The sequence below is a fragment of the Typopeltis vanoorti genome, chromosome 3 (genome assembly GCF_054136105.1).
Source record: "Typopeltis vanoorti isolate ZY-2024b chromosome 3, IOZ_Tvanoo_1.0, whole genome shotgun sequence".
Taxonomy (NCBI): Eukaryota; Metazoa; Arthropoda; class Arachnida; order Uropygi; family Thelyphonidae; genus Typopeltis; species Typopeltis vanoorti.
In genome coordinates this window covers 106356251-106372221 of record NC_143551.1, presented here as the reverse complement: position 1 = coordinate 106372221, position 15971 = coordinate 106356251, and the positions used below count along the sequence as shown (strand labels likewise).

The 15971-nt window shown below is 35.3% G+C and overlaps 1 protein-coding gene across 2 annotated transcripts in view; it reads right to left on the bottom strand.

The window, feature by feature from the left end:
• Positions 1–15971, bottom strand: part of spg (dedicator of cytokinesis spg) — an 869351-nt gene that overhangs the window by 356715 nt on the left and 496665 nt on the right. For both annotated transcript variants that reach the window (XM_090390789.1, XM_090390790.1), the window contains one exon: positions 9875–9953. In XM_090390789.1, the coding sequence (XP_090246915.1) occupies positions 9875–9953 (79 nt within the window). The remainder of the gene's footprint in view (positions 1–9874; positions 9954–15971) is intronic.

The following is a 15971-nucleotide window of genomic DNA, read 5'->3' as shown; positions in this document are numbered from 1 at the left end:
AGGCTTTTAATAGGATACCACATAGAACCCTAATCGGTAAACTGGAGCAGATGGGGATAGATATAGGGTTGGTGAGATGGATAGGAGGGTGGTTGAAGGAGAGATACCAGAGAGTGGTTTATTCAGGAGTGGAGTCTAAAAGACGGCTTGTGACTAGTGGAGTGCCAGAGGGCTCTGTTCTTGGACCACTGCTTTTCAATTTGTTCATCAATGATATAGGAAAGGATTTGAGAGGAAGTGTTCGCTTGTTTGATGATGATGTAAAGTTGGGTAGAGCAATTATGAGTGCACAGGATGTCAAAATTTTACAGGATGATTCGGATAGTTTAGAGGACTGGGCTAGGAAAAATGGATGTCAATTTAATGTGCCAAAGTGTAAGGTTATGCACTTTGGGGTGAAAAGAATAGCAGCAGTATATCGCATTGGTGGAACCGTACTCCAGGAGATTGATGAGGCCAGGGATTTGGGAGTGTTGGTGGATAGGGAATTGAAGTTTAGGGGGCACATTGCAAAAGTGACTAAAACAGCTCACCAAATCACTTGGCTTCTGAAAAATACTTTAATATGCAGACACAAACAAGTTGTTGTTCCTCTGTATCGAGCCTTGATAAGACCCTATCTGGACTACTGTGCCCAGTTATGGGCACCAGGGTTTCTTCGTGATGGGGAGGAAGTTGAGAGGATCCAGAGACGAGTGACCAAGATGATAGCAGGTCTGTGGAATGAACTTCATGAGAATAGGCTGAAGATTTGTGGGTTGCAGAAATTGGTCGATAGGCGAAGGAGGGGTGATATGATTGAGACATTCAAATTACTGAAGGGTTTCTATAAGATTGATCCAGAAGATATTTTTGAAAATATGACTGGTGGTGGGAGGACTAGGGGCCATGAATGGAAACTGGGCAAGAGCATGGTTGACAAGAGTGTTAGAGCTAGGTTTTTTACTTGGAGAGTAGTGAATGAGTGGAATAAGCTTCCAGAGTCTGTTGTGGGTGCTACGACCGTGAATGAGTTCAAGGCAAGGTATGATAGATACTGTGTGAATGTCGAATAGTTGTTCTTGACATGATGTTAGGGCCTCCCTCGATGAGTCTGTCCACTCCTTGGAGTTGCCCGGAACAATAATAATAATAATAGTGATTCCATGATAAGAAGAATACATGAAAAGAGCATGACAAAATCATGTTTCCCTGTAGCCAAGATTAAGGATATCAGTGATGCTGAAAGATACAGAGGGAAAGAGAAAGGAATGATTATCTCAGCCAGTACTAATGATCAAGCAGGTGAGAATTGTAGTATGTAAGAAAACATGAAAGTTGTTGGTACAAGCAAATAAGTAGAGTAAGAAAGCAAATACAATGAGTCTGTTACTATGGTATGAAAGAGGTGAGCTGAGATGAAGAGTTGTGACTGCAAATAAGTTAATTCACAGGTTGTGAATTAACTCATTCAGATCACAGAATGATTACATAATACTGAATGTAGCTCATAAGTTCTTAATGTTAGTTGGACTTACTCTTACTCCTACTTTCATTGCATAATCACATCATATCTATGGCATGTTCAGCTTCCAAAAAACTCAGCACACTTTTTTTTTGCTGAGAAGGTTACTTCTCTCCTATCCAGAGTTGCTTACTCAGTACAAATCTCAAATGCATCCAAACTTGGAATACTGCTCTGTTATTTCAGGTGGTACATTTAAGATTCCTATAAAAATTCTTGATGTGGCAAAGAGCAGTTTGGTTGATTGATGACCCCGCCCACAATCTTAATCTCTCTTCAGCTTCTGTAGACAGTTTCTGCATTTGTCTCTTCTGCAGTTATTTCCATGATCACTGTAGTATTTAGGCTTATGTGGTAATTTAAAATCATTATTAGGTTTAATGGAATGAATACAACACAAAGGAACAATAAAAATACAAATTTATTGGATACTATATTTTGTCTCTGTCACAGAGACATCAGGGATACAATCCCAAAACCATAAAAGTGCACACAAAAGCACTCAAACGATAAGTAAAAAAATTAGACTAAAGCCTACGTTCCTCTCCATCCCATTAGTGACCCCTACTCTTTTAAGTTAGCCAAATAATTTGATAAATATTTAATCTGACTTACAATCATACTTCATTTTACATGAAGCATTAAATTTTCTATTAAATTTTATTTTTATTAAAAGTTTATTATTAAAAATTCCACTCAGATCAAATCTTTCATTCAAAATTGAGTTTTAAATAATAAAGATATCATGGTAAGCTTTGACATCAGCTCTATATTTACCATTATCTCCCTTTCTGACATTTTATCTTCACTGAAAAAAAATCTCCCCTTGATATTACTGATCTTTTCCATTTTGCCATTCATGCTGGCTACTTTTCTTTGAAGGATGCCATAAATAAACAGACCGAGGGTACAGCCTTCCCCCCCCCCCCCGTCTCCCATTCTAACCAATTTATTTACGAAATATTTTGAAAAACATGTCCTTGATACTGCCATTCTCAAACCATCTATATGGCTAAGATATATTGATGATGTGTTCTCTATTAGGCCATATAGCTCAGACACATTAGCCTCCTCTCTCCTCAACACCTAGCACTCCAGAATCCAGTTCACCATGGAACAATAAAATAATGATAACCTACCTTTTTTCTAGATACTCTAATCATGAGTCTCCCCCCTTTCTTTTTCAGTGTACAGAAAACCTACCCACATAAGTAGATACATGCATAAACTTTCCCATAAATCCCCCTCTCAACAGTATGGTTTTACCAAAACTGTTGTGAGCAGAGCTTCCAACCTCTGTTCCACCCAAACTTTTCTTTCAGCTGAACACTCCTTTATTCAACAGACCTGCCTGTCTAATGGTTACAAAGATTAACAAATTGGCTTTTCCTCCCTTGCCCTCAAATCTCTCTCTACAAACAGATTACAGTAATGCAATTACTAATCCCTATATCTGTGGGCACCTCAGAAAAAATCGCCAAACTCTACAAAAAATAAAAATAAAAATAATAATAATATATATATAATTTTGTATTGCTTTCAAACCTCATCTGAAGCTGGCTGCCTTTATTTCCCTTTCTAAGGATCCACTCCATCTCTGTTCGAGGTGTTTATAAAGTTCCTTGTTCTTGTAGATTATTTTATGATAGCCAAAGTGAGAGATCTGCCAAAACTCACCAAGAAGAACACAAGAAATACATTTGTTGCCATAACTATGGTCAGTCTGGTCTAGCTGACTATATTTTTGGATATGGCGATATTTTGATCATATAAAAGGAAATAAAACTATTATGCTTTACATCAATAAATATGAATTGAAATGCTTTTCTTGGAATCAGCAGCAGATCTGGTAAACCAGCCTAATCTTAATAAATATGGTTGAAATATGGTCAGCTTGTGCAGTCCAATAGCACAAGCTAACTTATTTGCTAGGAAATTTGGACAACACGAGGTTCTGATTTTTCTATCCTTACAGATAACCTCACCACATGCATCTTTGGCTGAATCAATCAATGTTTTATTATTATTAACATCTGACCTCCATGTAGTCAAAGACTCATCATGGGAGGTACATAGCATGACACACAAAGCTTATCCAACTGTGCCTTAAACTGAATAATATGGTTAATAATATGGATTCAATGTGTTTACATTCATAAAACATTCAGGCAATGCATTCAACTCATGAACCATTCTCCATGTTTTCTTCATGATTTGCCACTGAACCTCCAAGGTTTGGTTCTTGTTTTCAAGAATTTTCTTGAATGATGTTTGTGTATTTGAGTCTGCAGTTCACTTCTGAAAGCTACTCAACATTCATTTATTTAAAAATTTTCTTACACAATCTTCTTTTCAATATGAAATTCAATTTTATTCTGCTCATAAATGAACAATGATCACTTATGATTTCAAATTCTCTGTATACTCTTCTGTCCTGAGTCAGTGAGGGAACATCACTTTTCAAGTTGCATCCTTCTCTAATGGCTCAAAAATTTCTTCCATTTCTTCCTTAGTAGAATCCTGTGAGACCACAAGTACAAATAAGTTCACTGTCAATTTCCCCATTCTGATATTTGCTCACATCAGTCTACCTGCCATTCAAGAAAATTATACTCATATTTAGTGTTGAATATTATAGCTACTTCCTCTTTTGCCTGATTGTTATTGTTGGAATATAACATTTTGCATTTGTTCCTCAGAATGATCTCACCTGTTTTTGTCTTCTTTGTTTCAGTTACACCTATTATGCAATCTGTTACTTATCCATTTCTGCTGCTAGTACCATTTCTTTTCTATTGATACGTCTTATGTTGACAGTACCGATCTTGGACTCTGCTTATGTTGAGTTTTTATGTGTTCCAGGATTTGTTACAGTAGCTGTCTTTGCACTATTCACACTTTTTCCCTGATGAAAATAATGGGGACTTTGTTTAAGCAGGCAACTCCATGCCAGCATGAAATTGCACTATCATTTTACATTGTGGTTTAACCCAATACAATTTGGTCAGCTAAATTGCAAATTGCCAACCCATCATTTTTCATTCAGTATTAGGGTGTTTTTGTGTTTGCATATGCAAATTTGAGATTATATCCCTATTGATGTCTCTGTGACATAGATGAAATATAAAATTCAATAAAGTTATATTCTATTGTTCCTCTGTGCTGTATTTATTCCATTAAACCTACTAATGATTCCATGGCCACTATTCAGCAAAACTAGCAAAGTTGCTTGTGTTCTTGCTAAACCACAAGAACACAAGCAACAGCTGCCCAACATCCTTTTGGAGTTGAATGGCAGAATTAATGAACCACTTATTTAGAGTCTTCTTTTATTGATCTATTTCAGTTCTGTGGAACAGCCTTCCCCATGAAACATTTCTCAAGGACTACAAATTCCAGCTCTTCAAGAATATCTACAGATTATTTTGCTCTTGATCACAGTCCACATGTCCTTTATTTGCTATAGACCTTGTGATTTCTTGTGAGGGAGTGATATTTAAAAGAAAAAATAAAATAAAATAAAAATAATATTGACAGCAGGTGTAAGTGAGGTTGTAGGATGAAAGGGGATTGCAGCTTATGTATACTAATGCCAGAAGTATTCAGAAGTAGGGTGAAAAATTTTGGCATTAGTTAGTTCAACCTGACCAAAAGTTATAACAATTAGTGAGACCTAGTTGAATGATGATGATACAGTCATAAGGATGGAATGTAAGGGATATATATTTTTAAAGAACAGAATGGGGGAAGGAAATTGCTAATGTTTTCAATGAATTGGAGATACTTATGGATATATTGCAGAATCTTAATGTAAATCCAGCCATGGGAATAGATGGTATATTAGCCCTCCATTGTATTATAACATGCAAGGAATTAGCAGTTCTCAGATCAAGCTGTTTAATTTAAGCCTCGTTTCTGGGAAGGTGCCAAAGGAACAAACAGAGTAAAATACTTCCACTGCATAAAGGAGGATCCAAAACAATTAAGTTGCAAATCATAAGCCAATCATTTATATTTCAGGAGTGATGGTTAAGGTACTTGAGAAGTTGGTGAAAGACAGAATTAAACACTAGGTAGGTATATGATACTTTAGAGGGACAACATGGTTTTGTGAAGGGTAAGCCATGATTTAGTAATCTGTTTACTTTTCATAATAAAGTGATAACTGAGTATTAAAGGAAATGGCTACTCAGTGATTCAGCTGGACCTCACAAAGACTTTGCATGTAACAGACTTTCACACTGGAGCAAATAGTGATGGATATAAAGCTAGTGATTTGTATGAGAGGGTGGCTGATGGGCAGATATGTAAGATCATGCATTTTGGAAACAAGAGATCACAAGCTGTGTAATATATTGACAAGATCAAGGATTTGGGGGTTAGGGAGTTGAACTTAAGAGGGCATATTGCAAAGGAGGCCAAAACAGCACATTACAGCACATTATGTGACTGCTGAAGAACTTGCACGGACAAGCAGGGATAAGTAGTTATTATTCCCCTTCAAAAGGTTTTAATAAGATCACATCTGAACTACTGCACAAAGGTCTGGATACCTGGACTGTGGTTAAATGAAGAAGTGGTGAAGAGGATCCAGAGGTGAGAGACCAAGAGAGTAGCAAGTCTATAGAATGCTCCCTATGAGAATAGATTAAACATTTGTGGGTTTCAAAAACTACTTAAAGGGATTTCATAAGACAGACACCAGAGACTTTTTTTTACAATACATAGCAGAAAAGGAGAAGACTTGGGGGCTCACTTCTAGAAATTGTATAAAAGTGTAGCTAGCAAACGTTTTAGGATTTATGAATGAAACTATAAATTCGTTTTTTCCTTGTTAGGCCGAGAACCTTTCAGACCACCCTTGTATTTTAGCAGCACCCAAGTAGGATGCTGCTAAAATAACATTAAAATCACTTTTAAACCCTCTATGAAATTAAGGCCACATTCAGCTGTTCTAAGCTCTTTCTAATCAGTAGAATACCTAAATAGATGTGTCTATGTGCAGCCTATCATACAAAGCTGAAACTGAACACTCAACATACATCAGAAAAAAGGAATATAAATATGACATTTGATCCATCATGTGCAAGCTGTGTTTTTACATTCATACACTACAAACATACATTTTACAGAAAAGCTGCTGAACTACTACATCTCTGTATAACATTGTCGCAAAGAAAATTTAAAGAAACAGATCATCATCAACAACAGAAATGACAGTATAAACTTCATGAATTTTTGATCTAAACTGATCTAAAAATTGAGAAATAAGTGAAAGAATTCATTATAACTAATTAATAACAGAATAACTTATGTTAAATCTTTTAATTTGAAAAATTTGTGGCTATGTTTCATAGCCATCTTCAATATGATTATAGGAAAACAATTCAACTGAAAGCACATGATATTATATGCACTATTGGCTGCAGGAGAATAACTATCTCAATAAATTAGTTAATAAAATATTTTTAAATATATACAATTCATTAAATACAATTTACGGAACACATGAATGGCGAGTATTAGTCAGTATAACGTCTCAAAATTGAGAAAGTTTAAGGCAATAGTTTTTGTTAAGGTTTGGATTGTTAATTTGTGCTTCACAGCTTTCTTTGAATAGTCTTTCCAAAGAAAATAACTTTTATATAACACTTTGGTTTAGTTCCAATGAATTCTGTGTTTCGTACCTAATGCATAGTTTGCCAAACCAGATTTAATGGGTTCTTTAAGTGAAATATATATTCTTGATGTTCTTCAATATGAATTTGTGTAGAATGACCAGTCTGTTCATAATAACATAAGCCACAGGAGCAGGGGATTCCATTAACTCCAGGATAAGAAAAAGCAGTATATTTGTCTTTAGGAGAGATAAGAAGGTACCACATTTACTAACTGGATCAAAAGAGATTGTAGTCAAGCTGTCAAAGTAGGTCTTGCTATTTTTATTTATTTATTATTTTTTTTGAAAGTCCTTTAACATATGGAATACAAATTCTAGTAACTTCTTCTTGAGATGGCCATAATTATTGATCATTTTATTGATAGTTTACAATACAATTTACAAAATTTAATGGCTGCAATACAAAACTATTGATAAAATAATCAGTAATTAATTATGGCTGTCATCTTACTGTGCCTTAAGAAGAAAGAAGAAGTAAACAGAATTTTTTTATAACTGTCATCTCAATGTGCCTTAAGAAGAAAGAAGAAGTAAACAGAATACAAAAACCTTTAACTACTTAGACAGATTGACTTATAAGTCTCTTTCTGTCTAGTTAGTAAACTTACTACCTTCCTTATCTCTCCTAAAGACAAATATCCTCCTCTTTTTTATCCTGTAGTTTACAGAGGTCCCCTGCTCTTGTGGTATATATCATCATGGACAGACTGGCCAATCTACACAAATTTGTCCTGAAGAACAAGAATATATTTCACTTAAAGAACCCAATAAATCTGGTTTAGAAAATGCAGAATTCAGTGGAACAAAACTAATGTTACATAAAAGTTATTTTCTTCTCGAAAGGCTGTACAAATAAAACTGTGAAGCACACATTCACAATCCAAACCTTAACAAAATGACTGCCTTGAATTTTCTATTTTGGGAAGTAATACTGACTACTATTCACCATTAATGTGTTCAATAAATTGTAATTAACTGATTATATTTAAAATATTTTATTAACTAATTTATTTTATTGTAATTATTTCTAGATATTTATTAATGGAGATGGAGTTATTCTCCTGCAGCCAACAATGCATATAATATCATACACTTTCAAATGAATTGATGTTCTCTTTTTTTTATGTAATTGTTTTCCTATAATCATATTGAAAATAGCTATGAAACATAGCCAAAAATTCTACAAATAAAAAGATTTAAATTAACATAAGTGATTCTGTTATTAATTAGTTATAATAAATTCATGAATTTTTGTCAAACACATTCAACTCCAAGAACCTATTATTCAGATCATCAAGATAGTCAGTCCTCAGCTAAGAACAAACAAGGTAGAAGCCTCATTTCTCCTATTCGGACATCATCATCATCTGTATAAATAGGATCTCAGTTTCGTTTCTGGTAGAATAACAGAATATAGCTATTACCATTTTCTTTTCTTTTCTTTTTTTTTTTTTTTTTTTTCCAATTAATGTTAACAACAGAGGTCTAGGCTAGCAATCCATTTCAGAACTCAATATCCAGATGACATTTAAATAACAAGAATAGTACAAGAAATAGATAATGAAATAGAATTCTAGGTAATTTCAAACAAGTTAATTTGAAAATCTATCACTCCTTAATTTGAAATTAAATTGAAAATCTAACACTCCTTAATGATACTGATATGATATTATAAAAACAGGATTCTAGGAAATTCCAGTTTAATGATTTCACAATGAGAAAGAGAGAGAAAGAGAGAGAGAAAGGAGTAGAATCTCCAATCATAAGCTTTTTCATTTCATTATTTTGACATTAGACACACACTGGCCACTGAATTAGGAATTTTTATTTTATGTATAGGGATGTGATTGCCAATACTGATCCTCTTCATTTCCCTGCAGATAGTTTAGTGAAATATGAGTCAAGATCAGCCTTTGTTAAATGCTTCGGTCAATTGCTGTGCACAGGAAGTTTTGTTTGTCCATACAAGCCTTCTCAGATGACGGCAATCTCATTCCTGACACACTTACACCTCTTAGACAAGCAATTTAAGTTATTTTTCCACTGATTAAACACCCAGGATATCCCACCTTTCTGAGAAATCAATATGCTCTGCTGTTTCCAAAATCATGGCTCCAATCAGACAGGCACTCGCAATAAGCATTTTATCAAATTCAAGGATCCTTTGTTTTTCCCATTGTGATCAACCCTATTGACAATTACTGACCAGTACCATTTTTAAATAGCCCAGAACATGTGGTGATGCACATGACCAAGTATTTTGCATATATGCTGCATAAGTGACATTTACGTATATCTGCAGAAAGGTTTTTAATTCAGTGGCCTGTGTGTGTGTGTGTGAGAGAGAGATTAGGAAAGTTAAGATTAGTTCAGTCTAATTGTATTTAACCATAGTGAAATGTTTTAGTAACTTGTGTATATGTATATATATATATCCCAAACAATCTTTATAAAGGATAAAATGTCAAGTTACTAATTTTAAGGATGATAAAGAAATTCTCAATATGTTCTGATCGTTATAGCTGATTCCACAAATCTGTTATAATAAAGACCAAAAACAAATGCTCACACCAATCATTTAAAGAAAGGAAACTCAATTAATATTTGCCTTCTAATCCACAATGAATCTTGGGGGGAAAAAATATATATATATACACATATATATAAATATATATATATGTTTAAACTACCTGTTCATCAAAAGATGCATCTCCAAGAAAGTCAGTGGTAAGAGGCTGAGAAAATTCTTGCAGAGCACAGAGAGTTACACTGAAACAAATACAAAAATATTCACTTGGCATATTAAATGTTTTAAGATTAAATTTATTAACACTTACACACTCTAAGAATAAGGCATACATTTTTAAAAGTTTCCATTTAATCTAAATTAGCTAAGTTATTCCATATTCTGATCACTTCCTATTTCAAATCCTCTGTACTTGTGGGTAAACATCATTGTCAACAATAACATAGTCAGGGAGACTTTTCTTATGCCTTGCTGCTGCTTCTCTCCATGTGAATTTGTGCACATTTTTATGTTGGAACATGGTGTTAGTAATAACTAGTCCATGTCCTGAGCAGAACTCTAGCAGGTACTTACCATTATTATTAGCTTTGCTCTTTTTTCCAAATTTTCCCTAAACAGTCTTAATGTCTGGTAATCATTTCCTACTCTGCTGTTTAGATCTCCAACAAGGACTAACTTTTCCTTTTTTACTGTATCAGATGCCTTCTCTAATACCTTGAAAAATTCCATCACCTCTTCCTTATTAGAACCCTCAGTGGGACCATAAACACAAATAAGTCTCATTGTCCAGTTTTCCCCATTCTGATATTAGCCCACATCACTCTACTTGATGCCGCCTATCATTGAAGATTATCCTCATATTTGGTGTTTATTATTATAGCTACTCCTTCTTTTCCCTGACTGTTATTTCCTGAATATAACATCTTGTATTTATTGCTTAGAAAGATCTCACCTGTTTTTGTCTTCTTTGTTTTGGTAACAGCTATTATGTTGATCTGGTATTCATCCATTTCTTCTGCAAGTTCCTTTTCTTTTCCATTGATGCGTCTTATGTCAATGGCACCAATTTTGATCTCTGCTGATGTTGAGTTGGGGGGTTTGGGATTCCAGTAGCTGACTTTTTTTGCTGTTCACCCTGGTTCCCTGATGAAAACAATGAGGGTCTTGTTTAACAAGGAGATGCCCCAGCCAGCATGAACTTCCGTCATGTTGTACCATCATTTTGAGTTATGGTTTAAGCCACTAAAAATGCAACTTGGTTGGCTAAATCCCAAATTGCCAGCCCATCCTCGTTCATTCAGTATCTAGGTAGATACCCAACAGGGTATACCATGAGAAGGAGAGGACTGGACATCATAACAGAAGCACTGGTCAGTTCTCCACATTCCCCAAAAACCCATGTGGAGGTCTTCTGCCCTGTTATCTAGCCTTGACCCTTAAGCACCCCAAGGTACAGAATGCTTTCATTTAATATCATCTTAAAAAAATTAATAATTTTAACAAAATGTTTTTAAATAGGTTTATAATTTGTTACCACTGTAAATATATAATAAAATTAAAACAATAAATATTATTGAATACATAAAAATACTATTATATCTGTGAATAACAAAAAGAAAGGCACTGCAAAAAAATTAACACATTTAATATATTTCTTACATTTATTAAATATATATTAATATATCTCATATGTTAGTATGTTAGTGCACCCTCTAGATAGGGCACCAGAGGTTGCTTAAGAGTAATAGGTATATAAATGAGTTCTTATGATGATAGCAATAAGCATAAGAAGCTATCCATGTGTTAAGGCTTAAGTGTTGGGAGGACATCATGTTGGAGGTTTAATGGAATATTTACAGCACTAGGAAAGGATTAAAAACTAATTTTCATACTTCCAAGATTTCATCTCAGTCACTGAGTCATGTTCAGGAATTACAAAGAACTCTTGTAACACACACACTAAAAGAAACCCATGGGTGACTAAAGTCTTATCTAGGTAGTGTACCCTCTATGGGCATTTGTAGGTGGCCTAGGATGTAAAGTACGACTTCTGACAATTATTGTTTTCCCAATTTGGGGAAGTTTTATGCATCCGTATTTATTTAAATTTGATTGATTTCTGAGTGCCACTGCAGATTCTAAAAACAGTCTTTCCTTTTTGAATTTAGTATGGTGGAGCATGGTGGTTTTCTTCCAGGAAATCCTGTGGGTTATATCCAAAACATGGTCTGCAAGGCCAGATTGCCTATAGTCAAGAATGCAGATGTATGATTTTTGTTCTTCTAAATGGATAGTTGCTGATCTACCTGTTTGTCTGAAATAAGTCAACCTGCAGGAACAAGGGTACTTTATATACTCCATGCACTGAAAGAGAAGGGAATTGATCTTTGGTAGAACAGATAAAGGTAGCCAGTTTTGGTGGGGCTACAGAGGTACTTTTTTTTAAAGACCTGACTATTTTTTCTGATGTGCCACAGATGTAGTTGATGGTGATGGCATTTCTGAAGTCCTTCTCAAGAGATGGCTAGGGAATGGGGGAGGAACTGACTATTTTTTTAAATTCTGTAATCACTGTAGCCATTGGAAAGGAAGGTGTTGTGTATGTGGTTGGGTTCAGTTGAAATAGAGGTTCCACTGGAGCAAAGACTACAGGCTCTATTGATTAGAGTTTTAATAATGCCATATTGTTAAGAGGGGTGGTGGTGGGAAAGTTCGTGAACATATATGTCCATGTGAGTGGGTTTTCTATATACAGTACAGTAGAGGAAAGGTTACCATTAGGAAGGCATGTTACTAAGGTATCTATAAAAAGGATAAATTATTGTTATTTTCCTTTTCCGTTGTAAACTGTATTCTGGGATGTAGATTATATGTGTCTGGGTTATGAGGCCAAATAGAGAACACATTATCGACATATTTTAGCCATACAGAAGGTTTGAGGAGGGGGGGGGGTTGTTTTTCAAGATTTTCCATGTAAAAATTGGCAAGGGGGGGGGGACCCATAGTGGTTCACTCTGTTTGAAATTTCATTCTTCAAAGAAAAATAACAAGAACTGATGGCGAATCAAAAGAGATCTAAGATATCCAAAGGAAAAACGTTTTTTAAGAGTGTTAAGGTGTCATTTGTCATTTAAGGGAATATTGTTAAACAGTGAGGTGATGTCAAAGCTTATCAATATATCTGTATTATTTAAAGTTAGATTTTCATTCAAAGTTTTAAAATGAGTAGTTTTTATACAGTATGCAGTGAGGGAAAGGGGGGGGAGTAAGAGAGTTAGCCAGCTGTTTTGACAATTTATAGCATGGAGCATCAGTGGCATCTACTATAGGTCTTGGGGGGGGGGGGGAACGAGAACTGAAGGGTTTGAGTTTTATTGTAATATCTGGCGGCCAAGAAGATACTTTTTTAAGTAATTTTTTGAATTTTTTTTAACTTCTGTTTCTGTGGAATCATGATCAGTGGGATGTAGGTAATGTGATCTTCAAGAATGATATCCATTTTTCAATTATATTTCATGGAATTAAGGAGGCTGTGGCATTACCATTATCCGCTCTGAATCAACCGAATAAAGTTATACAAAATAAGATAGATATTAGTCAAATAATAAACTAGCTATATACATGACAGTGCTGATGAGAATACTTTACACATTTACAAATTTACAAATTTACAGAAAGATAAAAGTATTCTCATCATGATGAGAATACTTTTATCTTTCTGTAAATTTGTGAGAGTAGTGAGTTGACCAGAAGTTAAATTAATTTTGGAGGCGACAACTGGGAGAGGATATTGGCAACATCAAGTCTGATGTTGTTGGTTTTGGAGTTAAGAAACAAATCTCACATTCTATGTTGTATATTATGTCTAGCAATGGCACTTCTTTCAGTGGGTTGGCAAAATTGTGGCCAAGGCTTAGGGCACTTATTGCATTAAGACTTTTTGAAGATAAGATTCACTACTGTATGGAGTGCAGTTTGTTAGTATAAGGGATGAGATTGAAGGATGAATTGAACTGTATAAGAGTGATGGACTTCATTTGAATAGCATGGAGTTGGGAGTCATTTAGCGAGACCACTGCTGATAGGGAGAGTAATGACTGCAGAGAATAAATCTGAGCAAGAAAGAAGCAATGTGAAAGAGCAGGAAAAGTAAGGAAGAAGAGACTGAAGTGGTGGTGTTTATGAATGGAGAAGTGGGTAGCATGAATGTTTTCCGTTCCCATTTTCCCATTTATCTTGCACAAGATAAATGGGAAAATGGGAAGACTCAGGATGGACAGGAGAACACAGTGTGAAAAAGGTTGATGCTAAAAGAGGAAACGAATGTGTCTATAGACAAGAAGGGAATGGGATGGACTGAGATGTAGAGAGAGAGAGTAGTTGGATTTGAAGAAGGTTCTGGGATGGATAAGGAAGTAAAATAATGGCGCGAAGAAGGTATGCAGAAGTCACATCAAATAAGTGTTATGAGTGAAACTTGTTACAGATCCAAGAATAAGCTGTTATGTTTGTATACAAATGCTAGAAGTATCAGAAACAAGGGAGATGAAATGGTTGCATTGATCGACTTCATTCATTCAAAAATGATTAGATGAAGATGACGTCCAGACAGGGAATACACATGGAAGGGTATAATGTTTTTTTGTGAAGAAAGAAAAAAGAAAAAATGGGAGGTGGAGTGGTATTGATGATAGAAAAATAGTTATGTCTATACAAGATCAAGATGCAAGGGGGAAATAGTGGCAGTGGTTCTGAGGCAGTATGGTGTGAGATAGAGACGAAAAGAATGAAATACTTAGTTGGATGTTGTTATAGACCTGGTAATGTGGAGGGTAGTGAACATGAAATGTATCAGCAAATAAATAGGAAAAGGGTGATCGTTATGGGTGATTTTAATTATGACAATATAAATGGGGATGATGAGATAGCAACTAGAAGTAAAGAAATTGAATTTCTCAAGTTTTTGATGGGACAACTACCTTGGACAGTATGTAACAGAGGGCAATGGAATGAGGGTCTTGGATTTGATTATCTCACTAGAGGATGTCATTATAAATGAGGTGTTATATCTCCCTCCAGGTGGTGAGAATGACCATGAAATGAAATGATTTCGTGAGTGGCTGCCAGCCATGCGAGGACCTCAGTGAGGAAAGGGTATATCTGGAACTACAAGGTTTGTGATTATGAGAAGTGCAAGAGACAGCTTGAAGCTGTAGCATGGAATGAGGAGTTGGGTGAAAAGTAGATTAATGCTATTGGAAGTTTATTTTCCACTTGGTTAGACTATAATAAATTTAGTTTAATCCTTTACCCAAGTGTAAGCAAACAAAGTTTGCGCCTCGAGTATCCTCAGGACTGAGGCAACTCGTAGTAAAGGTGGACCAAGCTCTCACTCCTTGTCTCAGTATTTCCCATAATGCAAAGCACAGGATGGGAAATGAAATGGTTGCTATGCATTAAGGGAAGGGGAAGTATCTTCAGGACTGAGGCAACTCGTAGTAAAGGTGGACCAAGCTCTCACTCCTTGTCTCAGTATTTCCCATAATGCAAAGCACAGGATGGGAAATGAAATGGTTGCTATGCATTAAGGGAAGGGGAAGTATCTTCAGGACTGAGGCAACTCGTAGTAAAGGTGGACCTCTATTATAGTCTAACCAAGTGGAAAATAAACTTACATCTTTCTCTAAATCCAGAGTAAATTAATAATAAGGTGGTACACTTTTGGGCAACTCGTATAAGTAAATATGACCTCTCCATTGCTTCTGCCTTAGTATCACCACTTCTGGGTCTGCCTCCCACTGATGAGACCTCAATAAAGGTCGACACCGGTCTGGATAGTGGCCCTTCCCTTAATGTATAGCATTATACATGTCCGCAAGGAGATGTGCTTTGCATTATGGGAGATACTGGGACAAGGAGTAATGAGAGCTTGGTCCACCTTTACTAAGAGTTGCCTCAGTCCTGAAGATACTTCAGGCACAAACTTTGTTTGCCTACACTTGGGTAAAGGATTAAACGAAATTTATTATAGATTAATGCTACTTGGATGCTTTTTAAGAACAATCTAGCAAAAGCAAGGGATAAATGTATTCGAAGAGTCAGAAGATTAAATAAGGTACATGTGAAACGGATGAAGGAAGAGATTACATATGCAATACACAGAACAACAGAAAAAAAAATGACAAAAATTAAAGAAAAAGATTCTAGACATCCTGGGTAATCACCTGGAAGACTGCTAAATGAAATAAGAAATGGCGCAA